The sequence below is a fragment of the Silene latifolia genome, chromosome 2 (genome assembly GCF_048544455.1).
Source record: "Silene latifolia isolate original U9 population chromosome 2, ASM4854445v1, whole genome shotgun sequence".
Taxonomy (NCBI): Eukaryota; Viridiplantae; Streptophyta; class Magnoliopsida; order Caryophyllales; family Caryophyllaceae; genus Silene; species Silene latifolia.
In genome coordinates this window covers 4608990-4625258 of record NC_133527.1, presented here as the reverse complement: position 1 = coordinate 4625258, position 16269 = coordinate 4608990, and the positions used below count along the sequence as shown (strand labels likewise).

Below are 16269 nucleotides of genomic sequence, written 5' to 3'. Positions count from 1 at the left end.
CCCCCGGTTGGCCGGTAGGCTATATGGTTCGAACGTTTGGATATTTGACTCAAGAAAATCCTAAACCTCACACCCTAAGTCAGAAAAACCCCAAAAAAGGAAAAAAAGAAATCAAACAAACCCCAGCCCACAAACCAAACCGGGTCGGTCCGGGGTCACCACATTCCCACCCTGCCCTGCCGGCTGCCGCAAACCCCCACCATCAGTCTGTGGCGTGAGCTCGAACTTCTCTCCACTAACTCGACCAACAACCAGCTCGGCCCAGCGTGACCAACTTAGCCCATTGTCCCGATCAATAACTACCATCACCACCATCGGCATCAACACCACAAGCTTTCTTGCGATGAGGGTGCTACTCAAATAATCACTACGGTAGATAATTATCGATTACAAACACCGACTCGAGCAACTCGATTGCAAAGTAAACCTGGCAAAATTGACCGATCCAAATAATCTGAACCGCACCGAGTTAACCAGACTCCCAAATTAACCAGACTCCCTTCAACCCAACCCGAATAGCTATTGTCGCAATCTTACCGTTATTTACCAAATATCTAGATAACAACCCACTCGCAAAACCCAAACTCGAATTAACCTAATACGATTAACCCGCCTACCATGTCTAAACTGCCACGTTTATAAGATAAGAGGATATGCTTGTCAATCTATCATATACTCTCCTTGGCCCATGTTGATCAAATATCGAACCCAAAGCCCAACCTAAACCATCAATCGACTCCTATATATCTCCCTGAAACCTAAATCCGCAAACTCTCTCACAAAGCCTGCAACCACACATTCTCGGAAACCCTAAATCCCCAATTCCTCAAATTAAAACCCTAAATCTCCAATTCTTCTTCAACATTCAACAATGGTGAACAAGCGAAAGGCCACCGCCGCCGCCTCCACCACCACTCCACAATCAAACAAACAACAAAAGAAACAAGAACAACCAATTATCGAAGAAAAACCAGAACCAATCGAAGAAATAAAGGAAGAAAAAGTTGAAGAAAAAGTTGAAGAACAGGTTGAAGAAGAAGTTGAGGAAGTCGAAGAAGAAGTAGAAGAAGAAGTTGAAGAGGAAGAAGAAGAAGAGGAAGAAGAAAACCAAGAAGAAGAAGAAAATCAAGAAGGACAAAATCAAGAAGTTGATGAAGATGAAGAACCAATTGAAACCCTAATTGAACCCTTCACTAAAGAGCAATTAATCATGATTGTTCGCGAAGCAGCGGAGAAACACTCTGACGTTGCTTCACGAGTACGCAAGTTAGCAGACATGGATATTGTTCATCGCAAAATCTTCGTTCATGGATTAGGTTGGGATACAACTACAGATACTTTGCGCGAGACGTTTAAAGAGTACGGCGATATCGAGGATTGTAAAGCTGTATCCGATAAATTAACCGGAAAGTCGAAAGGATACGGTTTTATTCTGTTTAAAACCCGGTCTGGAGCGAAGAAGGCGTTGAAGGAGCCGCAAAAGACGATATCGGGTCGAACTGCGTCGTGTCAGCTTGCTGCGGTTGGGCCTGTGGCGGGAAATAGTGGGACCGCGCCGGGTTTGTCGAATGTGGGTGGATTTCAGACGGAATATACACAGAGGAAGATTTATGTGAGTAATGTATCGGCGGATTTGGACCCGAAGAAGATAACCGAGTATTTTGCGAAATTTGGGGAAATTGAGGAGGGCCCACTTGGGATTGATAAGGGGACGGGGAAGTTTAAAGGGTTTTGTTTGTTTGTGTATAAGAGTGTTGAGAGCGCGAGGAAGGCGTTAGAGGAGCCGCATAAGCAGTATGAGGGACATACATTGCATTGTCAGAGAGCAATTGATGGTCCGAAACACGGAAAATCATCATTTGGTGGTGGTGGGCATCATCATAATCATCATCATTCTGGTGGTGGGCATGGTAGGAGAGGGGAGAACCCGGGTTTGGGTGTTGGAGCTGGTATGGGTTCGGGTGGAGTTGGAGGAGTAATGGGAGGGAATGTGGCAGGTGGGGCCGGGTTTAATCCGGCTTTAGGACAGGCTTTGACGGCTTTGTTGGCTTCGCAGGGTGCGGGATTAGGGTTGAATAATATATTGGGGAATTTAGGAGGTGCGGCTGCTGGGCATTTGGGACAAGGAGGGAGTGGGTATGGAGGGATTGGGCCTGGTGCGGTTGGTGGTTTGGGTGGTGGGTATGGGAATCAAGTTGGGTATCCGAATCAGATGGGTGGTCAAGGTGGAGCGGGGCGGTCGCAGCATGGGTATAATGGTGCACCGTATGGTAATCATTGAGCCTCTGTTGTGGACTGTCAGTCTGTCAGGTATAATATATGCTCATTTAGGTTTCTCAAGTGATATGTGTGTGTATGTTTGTTGTTCATGTTGATTTGTAGATGTTTGTTTATTGTTTTGGTTCGAAATTTGGGTGTGGTGGTGGGTAATATTGCATAGTTTGAAGATGAAGGGTAGTTTCTATTTTGGAAGGAGCGAATGACTAACCATATTTTGAGTCTAGAACAGTGGAGTATAGGTAATTTAATAAAGCGAAATTGCTTACTAATGTCTGTGCTTTGTGTGTGGCTTGCTTTACAAGCCAATGTTCATCATTAGTGATACCGAACAACCTATCTGTGAGGCCGTGTACATTTGAACCCCCTTGCAGACTTCGCTCAAAGAAGGAGCTATTGTGGAACTAGGCCGTGACTCGTGAGGAACTAGTTCTTGAACTAGTCTTGTGAGTTGGTGTAAGTTGCACTTGATTACGGTTAGGAGAATAATGTTGCCTTATTTTTGGGTTGAGTTGCTTTTACAATGTTGTAGTATGGCTTGTATCTGTTGCATTTAGGTTTCTTTTCCTTGATCCATTCACTTCACGCTGAAACTGTTGACAGTCTTGTATGTTCTTGTGGATTTGATGATATCTGGTATAGGTTAGTTGTCTGTTTGTGACCTTGGGTGCGGCAGAGGTCCCCATTGTTCAAATACTAAAATTTTGGTACTTTAAAGATTCTCCCATTGTGTATGATGTACTGTCTAATAAGTTCTTGAGGTGTCCTCCCTGGTTCCTATATCACATTATTTGTCATGTCTTCCTTTGTCGTTTTAACATATGAAGTAAATGTTATCGAGCTTTGCTTTTATCAGAAATCATATTGTTATCGCATGTGAAGCTGTTTGAGGTTGCTATTCCTCTGCAGACTTACAAATGGGTTATTTCGTGATATTATTGTTTTGTTAGGTGATTGTTATTCTAATCTTAGTCAACAATTTATTAGTAAACTTTTTATCTGGGTTATTTTTTTGATGTCTTGTTGAAGGGAATGCAATTTGAAGGGGACTCCATATTTATAAATATTTTTGCTGTGAGTGCCTGAATAAGTTTGCTTTCAAATGTTGATCCCGGATTACTAAAAATTTGAATCGAAAGAGCTTTCATCATTTAGCCAGTACTTGTGCTCTGCAACATTTTAAGTTTTGTTAAATTGATTTTTTATGGTTTAATTATTTCGTTGTGCAGATCATAATAGCTGATTCAGTGTTTTTAGTACTGGCCTGGTGATTGTTCTGAAGTTTGAGGAGCTTATGCAAACAAGATCTTTACAACAAATTTATGTTTGCCAAATCTTTCCAACTAGAAGGACTGCAGTATTTGAACTATCAAATGGATTTACTATTTTCATTTGCTTTCTTTATCTTTAATATACTCTTGCGCTGCTTTCCGAAAGCTGTAATATTTTAAGATTCTCTTCTTCAAATTTCCTTATTGAGTACCTTTTCCATTTTAATTTGGTTATGTAACTTCGAAAATGGTTCTGATGTTTTATTAAACCGTACTACGTACTCTTATCTACTTATCCTTGGTTTTCTACTAACATGGTTTTTACTTCTCTGTTTTCCTTTTGATATACATGTGTTTGGTCTTTATGTGTTAGCATTACTGTTTCATTAAGGTATGTTATTGTGGATACCACTTTGTACTCTTTGTTTTCTCTCAGGAAGGTGGCTGCTGTCGGGCCTGTCACAGTTAAATGATCTGAAGTTCTGAACTGCAATTTGAATGAGTGATTTTGGCCTTTTAGCAGCTTCAAAACCCTAAAAGTCTGAGATGTTCTAAAAAATATTTAATTTAAGCTCATTTGGGGAAAAGTAATTTTTATATGGTTAGCTTTGGGTCGGGTTCCTTTTGTTCCCCTCCCCCTCTCGTTTTCCTCTTTTGGTGATTTGTCCCCTCCCGTTCTCTCGATTAGCCTCTACCTGCCCTGAAGTTATGTGGTCGAGATTGATGTAGTTCACGGTTTCAAAACTACTGATTAAACAAGCCATAGTACTGGTAATAAAAAGACCTGCCAATTGTGCATGTGAAGAGCCTTGCTTTGGATCTCCTTCAACTAGGTGGTTCTGTACATCTAATGAGGGCTTGCAGCAAGTATACGTTACTATGATGGGTTGCCGTCTTGCACTTGTCTATATGTTTACTGCCCGTTTTATTTTTGGGTTGTGTCCGTTTGTGTGTAACAACTGTTGAAGTCCATAGTCTCATAGAGTACTCTTACACTCTTCTTAAGCCTTTCTCTTATACCATTGTATGATTGTTAATGGTTAAACCCAATTTTGATGTAGTTGAGATGGGCTGCTAACAGCTTATTTTAGTCGTGCTGTATCATTTGACTTGTTTCCCATTTTGATTAAACTTTTGAAGTTTGTACAGCTCTGCCGCACACATCTACACTCATCTGATGGATGCTAGTTAGGCTGTTTGCTGCATCCTTTATGTGTGGTTTTTGCCTTGAATTTCCATAATTATAACCCAAGAGTTCTTAAGCTAGTACGCCTTATCTTTGTTCTAAAGTGTTAGAATCACCCCAATTCAGTGTCCGAGCATATACCATAGGCCTCTCATTTCTTCGTGTGTTTTAAGATAGGGTTCCCTTGTTAGCTAGTTTGGGAGTTGCACTTTTGACTCGTTAACAAGTTAAACATCCTGCCACTCTGTTAACACTTTGTGTTTGGTATATGTATGGTTATGTGTCAATGATTTGTGAATTACCAAGTCAATGATTTTTTTATGCTTTTTATGGCCTCAACCAAATGCTCGTACTGTTCATAATACTGTGAATTTGGTCAAAAATCCGGCGGAGGCAAAATGGCGCTATGGATATCAAGGAGATGGGTGATATATCTTTGCCCTATGTTGGTGAAGATTTGCAAGTAGCCATTATCGCTCCTGTAAGTGCATTCTAAGGTTGTATCACTTGTACCATGGATGTCAGGCATTACCGCTGATTTCATAGTCAAGTTTGAAGTCGAGATTTAATACCATTGCATCTAGGGGTCATATTTTCGGTTTACTTTGGTTATTTTTGTGCTGCTTGTGTTAAATTGTTTATAAGACACGTTTGATTATATAAAATTGTGCTGAATTTGAATACTGAGGGCCCGAGGATGACCATGTTGAAAGCGTGTATTTCCCCCAGTTGTTTCAGACGGTAAAGGTCGGGTGGTCAAGTTTACCCCTCGTTTGCTACTTGTTTTGGTAATGGTTCGTTTTTGTAAACTGGATGATGTTCAACCAGTTCTTAGGCCGAGCTAGAAGAAGGTAGGCTTGATCTGATTATGGGTTGCGTCATTTTCAGTATGGGCTTTAACTCAATTCACATTTCTATGCCGTACCAGATATCTTTATCTAAAACAAAGTGGAGAACACAATCGTACGAAATATGGTCTTCTTATATACGATTATACGGAGTATATCATTTGTACCCATCTCTATCGAATTCTTGTAAGACCGTCTCATGAACATTAAGATTTGGTTCTTGCAAATATTTTGCGCCTAGACATGCTTTTGTAAAATTGACTTACATTGTTTATTCAAACGGGTTCAAGATAGTTTTGACGAGATGACCCCACTAATCCCTCCTCGTTTGTTTCAAATTTTTGATAGAATATACTGTTGAAAATTTTATTAATAATCGAAAAGATTAAAAGAGTGATGCACTGATGCCATTAAACTGAACTCTGAAGTTTAACAAAATGATTAACTTCTCAACCCATTTGACGGAGCGAGTATTTAATAGGGTAATTAATTAGGAAAAAGAAATGATAATAAAGCTTACAAAGTTACAATGTGGTGTGACTTCTGAGTAGACCTGGCAAAATGGGTCAGACCCGAATGACCCGACCCGTAAAGGTTGACCCGAGACCCGAAAATGACCCGAACTTGCTTGACCCGAATATGACCCGAAACCCGAACTAACCCGACCCGACCCAGACCTGACCCGAACATTGTTTGACCCAATGTTGACCCGACCCGAGGTGACCCAATCCGAAAAGACCCGACTCATAACTCACCTGATCCCAAATGACTTGAAGTGACCTAAAATGATCTGAAATGACTAGTATTAACTCATATTAATACTATATATATCAAAATAAAGTTTCATTGGTTATAATAATCCCTAATAAATAGTTAAATTTGCAAAATAGTATTTCTTAATCAAAATAGTATTAACTTAAGTGCTTAGCCATTAACTCAAAAGTAACTCGACCCAAAATGACCTATACCCGAAAATGACCCGATAACAGGTCACTCGAAATTGACCCGAAACCCGAAAGTGACCCGACCCGACCTGAAATATGTGACAGACCCGAAATGACCCGACCCAAACTGACCCGACCCGTACCCGACCCGAGTGACCCGTTTTGCCAGGTCTACTTCTGAGTATTAATTTTGGCTTGAAATTATGCTTTGTTGTTGGGATGGATATCGTGTTTTATAGGCTATCGCATATTTTGGGGTTTATCTAGTGCGCATCTTGTAAAAAGTAACGGTTGTGTGTTACGATGTTACCCCATTATAAATAGACTTAACAAAGGGTCAATAGGGATACGTCAATTCGAGTCAAGTTGCTTTTGGGTTTGCAAGAATTCGAGTCATATGACGTCGGATCGGGTTGCGTCATTTCGGTTTCCGGTCGTTTTTTTAGCATTATTAAGTTATTATAATGATCAGTTTTCAACAATAAACATTCGGTCAGGTCAAACTCATTTGGATCAAGTCGAATGTCAGACCATGTTCGGATCCTCAGTTCGGGTGTCAGATCGAGCTTTTTGGGCCGGGTCAAGTCAGTTTCGTGGGTCTAGCTACAAGTATGCACATAATGAAGACACTTGGGTGAGGACATGGTTAACATGTGTCATCCCCACAAACAAAAGACTAAACAACATAAACATTCTCGAAATGGAAAACTTGTTTAACCAAAATATGGAAAAACTTTTTGCCTAGTTGAGCGTTACTTATTGTGTCCCCCACTTTATACAATGCATGAGTATGACCCTTCCTCAATTTCATACTTTTCTAATCATAATTTATCATTTTTCACATAAATTAACACTAATTATTTTTGTTTATAGAATATTTAATGCCACTTTTTTTTTTTTAATTTATTAGTGTCAGATCTCATCATGCTCCCTCCTGCTTTGTGTAAGTGATTCTCTCCCTTTTCTCTCACTTTCACTTGACACTTTCTTCAATTTTTTTTTAAATTTTTATTTGTACTATTTATTTAGATTTTTTGTGTTATGATTTCATCTAATTTGTCTTGTTTATAAATTCACTAATTACCCAATTAACAAATCTTAATTTATCAACTTTTTTTTTTAAATTTTTATGTAATTTATTGTACTAATTTCCTTAGTTATTAATTAATTTAATTTATTTGATTATGTTGGTAGCTTGAAATGATAGAATGTGATGATTCTAGTGGGATTTCCTTAAGTTAGAATTTTTGTTTTAGGTGGGTATCTGTATCTCACAATCTTAGAAAATCCCTTTTTTCTTTGTTAACTAAGGTTTCCATTAAAGTATATAGTACTATGATTCTATGTTGGTGTGCATCCACTACCAACCACTAATTTAATATTTAATTAATTGTTTAGTCATGTAGATTTTAATATTATTATTATTGTTGTTGTTTGTTGCTAGAAATGAGAGAAGGGTTTTTGTGTGTTGTTCTTATTTCTATTTCTATTCATTTCACTAGTTTTTAGAGTTTTAATGAGTGATTTTTTTGCAGGAATGTATCTTTTCTGTCTTGCATGTGTTGGTCAGAAGAGTTATTTTGTTGATTTTTGATTTGGTTTGGTGAAATAATTGCATGTTTTGTTCAAAGATTTAAGCTTTAGATTGAGATTGAGGTGAAAGATTGGATTTTTATGTAGGTAGGTGTTGTAGATAATATATGAGGTGGGGTGGTTTAAATGGGTACTCAAACAATGGGATCTCAAGCTGGTGTTGGTGATAGTTCGGTCCCGAAACTTCCGGGTTTGTCTAGACAAGGTTCTTTGTATAGTCTTACCTTTGATGAGGTTCAAAACCAGTTGGGAAATTTAGGGAAACCTTTAGGAAGCTTGAATCTTGATGAACTTTTGAGAACAGTGGAAGCTACCCAAACTGTGGATAATGGTGGTCAAAATCTTAGTCGGGGCGGTGTTGGACAGCCGGGTCCAGGACTTGGTAAGCAATCGAGTATTTCATTGTCGAGGGATCTTAAAGAGAAAACTGTTGAGGAGTTGTGGAGAGAGATACAACAAGGAGGGAAGAGTAGTAGTCAGGGACAGGACCCCGAAAGGCAGAATACGCTTGGTGAGATGACATTGGAGGATTTCCTGGTTCAGGCTGGGATTGCTATTGATGCAGCAGCTGGTGTTGGCGGAGGCGGAGGTGAAGGTGGTGTTGGTGGTGGTAATGATAGCAGCAATGTGGGTCAAAGTAATTTGGGTGGTGGTGGTGTTGATCCAAATGGTGGGCCCCTTACCAATGTTGCACAGCATGGTCAGTGGATGCCATACCAGATGCTTCCACATCAACAACAACAACAACACGGTATGATGCCGATGTTTATGCCAGGTCACCCTGTCCCTCAGCCTTTAAGCGGTGGAGCTCTCTCAGATACAGGTTATGCTGATCGCCAGCTGGTGGTGTCAACGTCTGCTATGATGGGGACATTGTCTGATACACAGGCAGTTGGTGTTGGTCGGAAAAGGATTATCTCTGGGGATGTGGTTGAGAGGACTGTCGAGAGGAGGCAGAAGAGGATGATTAAAAATAGGGAATCTGCTGCACGTTCACGAGCTAGAAAGCAGGTATGTTGAGAATGTTTCTTTCATCTTGTGGTCCGTTTAAATCTGTTTCTGTGTTTATCAATTGCTGTCAGGTCCTGCTAAGCACTGATAATGGTTTGATGGACAGGCTTACACAAATGAGTTGGAAAATAAAGTTTCGCGGCTTGAAGAGGAGAATGAACGGCTAAGAAGAATGATGGTATGAAATTTGTTTTTCGCAAAGAAATTTTTTTCTATTTGTGTGTGCTTCAGTTAACACGGGTTCTTCCTCATCCAAGGTAGTGTGGCAGTTCATGTGAATAAAAATAACTTAAGCCTAGAGGCTATGTAAGAGTCTAGTCAAGTTTGTTATCACACGTGTTAGTACAAGTACAAACGTGACGGCTGCTCATGTATCTGCTGCTGCTACCCATATATAGTTGGAAGAGGCAAACATTTACTTACTGTGGTTAAGAAATACTCTGTCCGGTATTTGGGGTAAAGACATGTGCTTTTGGTGGGAGAGTAAGCTCCGATAGAGGCGGGAGATGATTGAAATTTTGAAGGTTTGATTAGTTTTTTCGTACTGCTTAACACGAGCATGATATGAAATTTTGGTTTCAACCTTGATCTCAAAATTGCCCTATGCGGTTTGACGGACGAATATCGCCTTAAAATGTGGTCGCTGAAACTTTCTTACCTTAACTGGTCGTGACCTGCAATTTTCGTACCATGTATATTGGTACTTTGAGTTCAAATTTGAAGGGGTAGTATTCAATCTACATGTTCATTTTCTCCAAAATATGAATGTCGCAATATTAACAAATTGAACAAAAAAGGAAAATTTTGGTGCAAGTAGGAAGCACCAACTTGGAAGCTACTTTTTCCAACCACTAGTTCTGGTATAGCTATAATGGGGGTGATGGTGGCGTGATCTATGTTGCTCCGAGTCTTTTGTTTTCCTCATGTACCCGTAGTCGACACTCGACACTCGGACAAAGGGTATGACACTTAGACACCTCATTTGAGCAAAAATATGCATATTTTTCATAAAATTGGCCTAGTCCGACACTTGGACACGCACCTGTGTCAGATACTTCTAAACGAGTCCGAGCAACTAGGGGTGTTCATTCGCGGTTCGGTTCACCGAACCTCTAATTTAATTCGGTTTGCACACGGTTCGGTTCGGCAAAACTCCGAACCTAAACCGTACCGTTAGAAACGGTTATAAACGGTTCGGTTAACCACTTTAAACGGTTATTAGCGGTTCGGTTACCGGTTAACCGATAATCGTTCTATATTACTTTTTTTTCAGTTTTCGTTAATTTTTGGAATTTTTTTCTAATAGTTTAATTAAATTTCATTATATATTATACCCAACAATAAAGTTAACAAGCAAAACTTTAGCATTAATCAATTTAAGAACTTTTAAATTTGGATACACTAAGAAAATTAAACAAACGAACAGTTTTTTATATAATATTTTAATTTTTTGCTTACTTTTTTGTGAAACGGTTCGGTTCGCGGTTAACCGGTTATCTAAAATTGCGAACCTTAACCGAACCTTTTCCATAATAAAGTTAACGGTTCGGTTCAAAGAACTGCTTTGTCGAAACGGTTCGGTTAATCGAACATTAAAAATGGACGGTTTTTCGGTTTTGCGGTTCGGTTATTGCGGTTCGGTTTATTCTGAACACCCCTACGAGCAACATAGGTCGTGATGGAGTATCGGGTTATCGGCAGTGTCTTATCAATTCCAATTACCTATACTTTCTCTGGTCTCTAACTCTATGTCGAACATGTTGCTCTAAAGCTGCTGATAAGGTTAGGTAATACCTATGATTGGACAACGGACATGGTTGGTTGGTGCAGTTGCACAAATGTAGGGTAAGTTATGCAAATAGGCTGGAAAGAGGGACCCGTGGTTATGGAATGCGCTTCTTTGAGCATATTGAGCTGTGATTTAAGTTCTTTATGCTAGATCACTTATTATAAGTCCAAAATGGTTGAACTTGTAACTCGAGTTGTCTGTAGTTGCAATATTTTGGATCAAGTTAACAGTTCCTGAGTATCAGTTGCCTTTGAGTTTGTTACAAAAATTTTGTTCTTGGGGCTTCCTATTTCCCGAGTCCCTGTTAACCGTTCTATGTCTGTGCTTAATCACCCACTTATCTCTTCAAATGGGCACCTGTATCAAGCTTTTTTATATTCTTTTAAGCTGCTGTTGGCTTTTTATAAGTTGTTTTGCTGCCGGCATACATCCGGAACTTGTCGAACTGATGCATAATACAATAGTTAAGATGAGTATCTTACATTCAAAGTAGGTTTTCTTATTATAAGCTGTGTATGTTTCGGCTTCAATATTGTTTGCTTGTAAAAGTACTGTGTAGTTCTTTTACATGGGTTGGACGCTTGACTCGGTTTAAGCAAGGGAAACTACTGTGTTAAAAAACAAAATCACTCTGTTGACCTAGTGAACAGAGAATTCGTTTAGAGGATCAAGCTACCCGTATCCTGAATGAGGCAACCGTGTTACTTTGTATTAAGCCTATTTGCCATGCTCTAATTCTCCTTTTTCTTCTGTGTCCCAGGAGGTGGAGAAGGCGCTGCCGAGTGTTCCCCCTCCTCCGCCCAAGCACCAACTCCGTCGAACAAACTCAGGGCCTCTCTAGAGATTGTTGAAAAGAAGTTGATGGGTTTCAGGCTTTCAGCCATGGAATGAGTAGGACTTCTAGGTTGAAACTATCAGTGTCAACGATGTCTGAACTGTTAGCGATAGTCATAAATTTCTGGCTTCTCCGATTCTGCAACTGTGCAGGCTTCTTTCTTTTTTTTTTTTTTTTTTTTTTTTTTTTTTTTTTTTTTTTTTTTTTTTTTAATATTTTTTTTTCATACAGACCATTGTGAATGTACATTTCCTAGTTTAATTTAAGTTCCGAACCTTAAATTGAGAGACTCCTCCTACCGTCTTACATTTGTCCAACAGTAATTCCTTGTAAGTCGGTCTTTTCCCTATTTTTTATCACAAAATCTCATTGAAGACAGGCGATATCCGTCACAAGCTTGTGACGGATACCGTTTCCTCTCACAAAATACCCATTGAGAGGTGAGTGGGAAGAAAAATGGGGGGTGCCCCACCTTGTCCCCTCTCCCTTTTTGTGAGAATGTGAGAGTTCACAAGCTTGTGACGGATTAACCCGTCACAAGCAAGACTAGCTGATTTTTTATTTTGCAAAAATTGAACACTTTTTGGTCAATAGTGATCACTTGAGTAATAGAGTTAGACCTAGCAAATGAGTCAATCGAGTCGGGTTTGGGTCAGGCTAATTCAGGTCGGATTAGTTTGGGTCTTCCCTTGATTTCAAGTTAATTCTGCCGGACCAGGTTATTTCGGGTTTCAGGTCTATTTCAGGTTTATTGGCCGGTTGTTTCGGGTTGGGGGGTGGGGTTATTTTGGGTTGGGTCACTTTCGGGTTAATGAATAGAAGGGTGAGTCCTTTAGGTCTTCTCGGTTGGTCATTTTCGGGTTTAGTGGTTTTAGATCGGGTCATTTTCGAGTCGAGCAAGTTACGGGTCAAGAAATCTCAGGTCAAGTTCGCGCCGGGTCGGGTTACTTGGGCTTCGGGGCACATTCGGGTGATGTTCGAGTCAATTTTGGATCTCGGGTGAGCCTTCTCGGGTCGGATCAATCGGTCGGGTTGCTTTTGCCGGGTCTACTCAAATATGCTATGTTGCTTTGACTGACAACGGGTCAAACGGGCCGGGTTCGGGACTGGCCAGTTCGGGTCAGGTCATTTCGGGTCTTTCACTAATTCAAGGTTAATTCGGATGAGGTCGGGTCATTTCGGGTTTCTGTTTTGTTGGTCGGGCCAGGTAAAGCGGGACGAATTATTTCAGGTCAGGTCATTTTCGTTAACAAATAAGAGAGGAAAATCAATTTCAAGTCCTTTCGGTTCAATTAGAGTTATGTTTTCAGGGTTGGGTTGTTTCAGAACGTGTCATTTTCGGGTCAAAAGTCAATAAAGGGTAAAGAAATCTCGGATCATGTTTGGGTCCGGCCGCGTCAATTCGGGTTTTGGGTCACATTCGGGTATGTAGTCCGGGTCAATTTCGGGTCTCGGGTCCGTCTTTTCAAGTCAGTTCAATCGGGTTGGGTTGCTTTTGCCGATTTTACTTAGTTCTCAAAATATGTGTGTCTGCTTTAACTGACCGAAAGAACTTTTCCATAATTTACGGAGAGTTTTATTTCAGGACCCAGAAATCACGAAAACCGTGTATTATATACTTAAGTTTGAGCCATTTGGGAGTTCGTACCTGGTCATGATTCTTTTTCTCTTAGTTTTTTTTACCACGTGTCTCGGGTCGCTTCATAAAGTACCTTATTCGATTTCAGCTCTAAATAACAAGTATTCATATATTTAAGGAGTACCCGATTTTTGGCTGAGAATCGTTTATCGCGTGCCCGTACCCTCAAATGTCATCTAATGCTTCTCAAAATTTGTGTGGTTACTTCATTTGACCTGAGAAACTGTCCATATGATTTTTTGGACATTTTGGTTGCGGGACCCTGAAATCTCGAAAACCGTGTATTATACACTTAAATTTGAGCCGTTTGGAAGGTTGTACCTGATCATATTACTGTTTCTCCCAATTTTTCTACCACGTGCTTGCGGCCGTTTCATGAGGTACCGTATTCTATTTCAGCTAGAAATAACAACTATTTATCTATTTTCAAGGAGTTCTCGTTTTTTTGTCCAAGACTCGTTTATCGCGTATCGGCACACTCAAATATTCTCTGTTATTGCTTAAAATTTGTGGGGCTACTTTATCTGACCTGGGGAACTGTTCATATAATTACGTACATTTTTGTTCCGGGACCCTGAAATCTCGAAAAATACACGGTTTTTCGGGATTACGGGTCCCGGAACAAAATTCTCCGGAAATCGCATAAAAAGTTCCTCGGGTCAGATAAAGCGGCCACGCAAAATTTGAGCACCAACAGAAGTCATTTGGGGGTGCCAGTGTGCCAGAAACCTACATTTGCCGAACCTCGGATTATCGTGAAAAATGTGTTAAAGCTCGTTATTTGAGGCTGAAATCGAACAGGTTAATTCCTGAAATGAGCTCGAACGCGTGATTGAAAAACAGGGAGAAAAAGAAACAAGGTTCGGTTCGACCTTCCGAACGGCTGAAATTGACGTGTATAATACACGGTTTTTAGGGATTCCGGGGTCCCGGAACAAAATTCTCCGGAAATCACATAGAAAGTTCCTTGGGTCAGATAAAGCGGCCACGCAAAATTTGAGCACCAACGGAAGTCATTTAGGGGTGCCGGTGTGCCAGAAACCAGCATTCGCCGAACCTCGGATTATCGTGAATAATGTGTTAAAGCTCGTTATTTGAGGCTGAAATCAAATAGGTTAATTCCTGAAATGAGCTCGGACGAGTGATTGAAAAATAGGGAGAAAAAGAAACAGGGTCCAGTACGACCTTCCGAACGGCTAAAATTGAAGTGTAATACATGGTTTTTCAGGATTCCGGGGTCCTGGAACAAAAGTCTATGGAAATCACATAGAAAGTTCCTCGGGTCAGACAAAGCGGCCACGCAAAATTTGAGCACCAACGGAAGTCATTTGGGGGTGCCGGTGTGCCAGAAAACAGCATTCGCCGAACCACGGATTATCATGAAAAATGTGTTAAAGCTCGTTATTTGAGGCTGAAATCGAACAGGATAATTCCTGAAATGAGCTCGGACGCGTCATTGAAAAACAGGGAGAAAAAGAAACAGAATCCGGTACGACCTTCCGAACGGCTGAAATTGAAGTGTAAATACACGGTTTTTCGGGATTCCGGAACAAAATTCTCCGGAAATCACATAGAAAGTTTCTCGGGTCAGATCAAGCGGCCACGCAAAATTTGAGCACCAACGGAAGTCATTTGGGGGTGCCGGTGTGCCAGAAACCAACATTCGCCGAACCTTGGATTATCGTGAAAAATGTGTTAAAGCTCGTTATTTGAGGCTGAAACCGAAGATGTTAATTCCTGAAATGAGCTCGGACGCGTGATTGAAAAACAGGAAGAAAAAGAAACAGGGTCCGGTACGACCTTCCGAACGGCTAAAATTGAAGTGTATATATATAATACACGGTTTTTCGAGATTCCGGGGTCCCAGAACAAAATTCTCCGGAAATCACATAGAAAGTTCCTTGGGTCAGATAAAGCGGCCACGCAAAACTTGAGCACCAACGGAAGTCATTTGGGGGTGCCGGTGTGCCAGAAACCAGCATTCTCCGAACCTCGGATTATCGTGAAAAATGTGTTAAAGCTCGTTATTTGAGGCTGAAATCGAACAGGTTAATTCCTGAAATGAGCTCGGACGCGTGATTAAAAAACAGGGAGAAAAAAAAAACAGAATCCGGTACGACCTCCCGAACGGCTGAAATTGAAGTGTAAATACACGAGTTTTTCGGGATTCCGGGGTCCCGGAACTAAATTCTCCGGAAATCACATAGCAAGTTCCTCGAGTCAGATAAAGCGGCCACACAAAATTTAAGCACCAACGGAAGTCATTTGGGATGCCGGTGTGCCAGAAAGCAGCATTCGCCGAGCCTCCGATTATCGTGAAAAATGTGTTAAAGCTCGTTATTTGAGGCTGAAATCGAACAGGTTAATTCCTGAAATGAGCTCGGACGCGTGATTGAAAAACAGGGAGAAAAAGAAACAAGGTCCGGTACGACCTTCCGAACGACTGAAATTGAAGTGTATATACACGGTTTTTCGAGATTCCGGGGTCCTGGAACTAAATTCTCCGGAAATCACATAGCAAGTTCCTCGGCTCAGATAAAGCTGCCACGCAAAATGTGAGCACCAACGAAAGTCATTTGGGGTGCCGGTGTGCCAGAAACCGTCATTCGCCGAACCTCGGATTATCATGGAAAATGTGTTAAAGCTCGTTATTTGAGGCTGAAATCGAACAGGTTAATTTCTGAAATGAGCTCGGACGCGTGATTGAAAAACAGGGTGAAAAAGAAACAGGGTCCTGTACGACCATCCGAACGGCTGAAATTGAAGTGTATATAATACACGTTTTTTCGGGATTCCGGGGTCCCGGAACAAAATTCTCCGGAAATCACATAGAAAGTTCCTCGGGTTAGATAAAGCGGCCACGGAAAATTTGAGCT

The 16269-nt window shown here is 40.7% G+C and overlaps 2 protein-coding genes across 3 annotated transcripts; both read left to right on the top strand.

The window, feature by feature from the left end:
• Positions 1-761: 761 nt before the first annotated feature.
• Positions 762-4694, top strand: LOC141642069 (UBP1-associated protein 2B-like). Of its 2 annotated transcripts, none has more exons than XM_074450752.1 (2): positions 762-2310; positions 3985-4694. In XM_074450752.1, the coding sequence occupies exon 1, from the start codon at positions 872-874 to the stop codon at positions 2279-2281; it is 1410 nt and encodes a 469-aa protein (XP_074306853.1). In that variant the 5' UTR covers positions 762-871; the 3' UTR covers positions 2282-2310; positions 3985-4694. The 2 variants fall into 2 exon arrangements, with proteins under 2 accessions (XP_074306853.1, XP_074306852.1); XM_074450751.1 differs by lacking the exon at positions 3985-4694 and adding an exon at positions 3507-3843.
• Positions 4695-7305: 2611 nt separating this feature from the next.
• On the top strand, positions 7306-12039 carry LOC141642068 (ABSCISIC ACID-INSENSITIVE 5-like protein 2). Its single transcript, XM_074450750.1, has 4 exons — positions 7306-7469; positions 8062-9130; positions 9237-9308; positions 11680-12039. Exons 2-4 carry the CDS (start codon positions 8246-8248, stop codon positions 11758-11760), a joined length of 1038 nt encoding a protein of 345 aa, XP_074306851.1. The 5' UTR covers positions 7306-7469; positions 8062-8245; the 3' UTR covers positions 11761-12039.
• The last annotated feature ends 4230 nt before the right edge of the window (positions 12040-16269 follow it).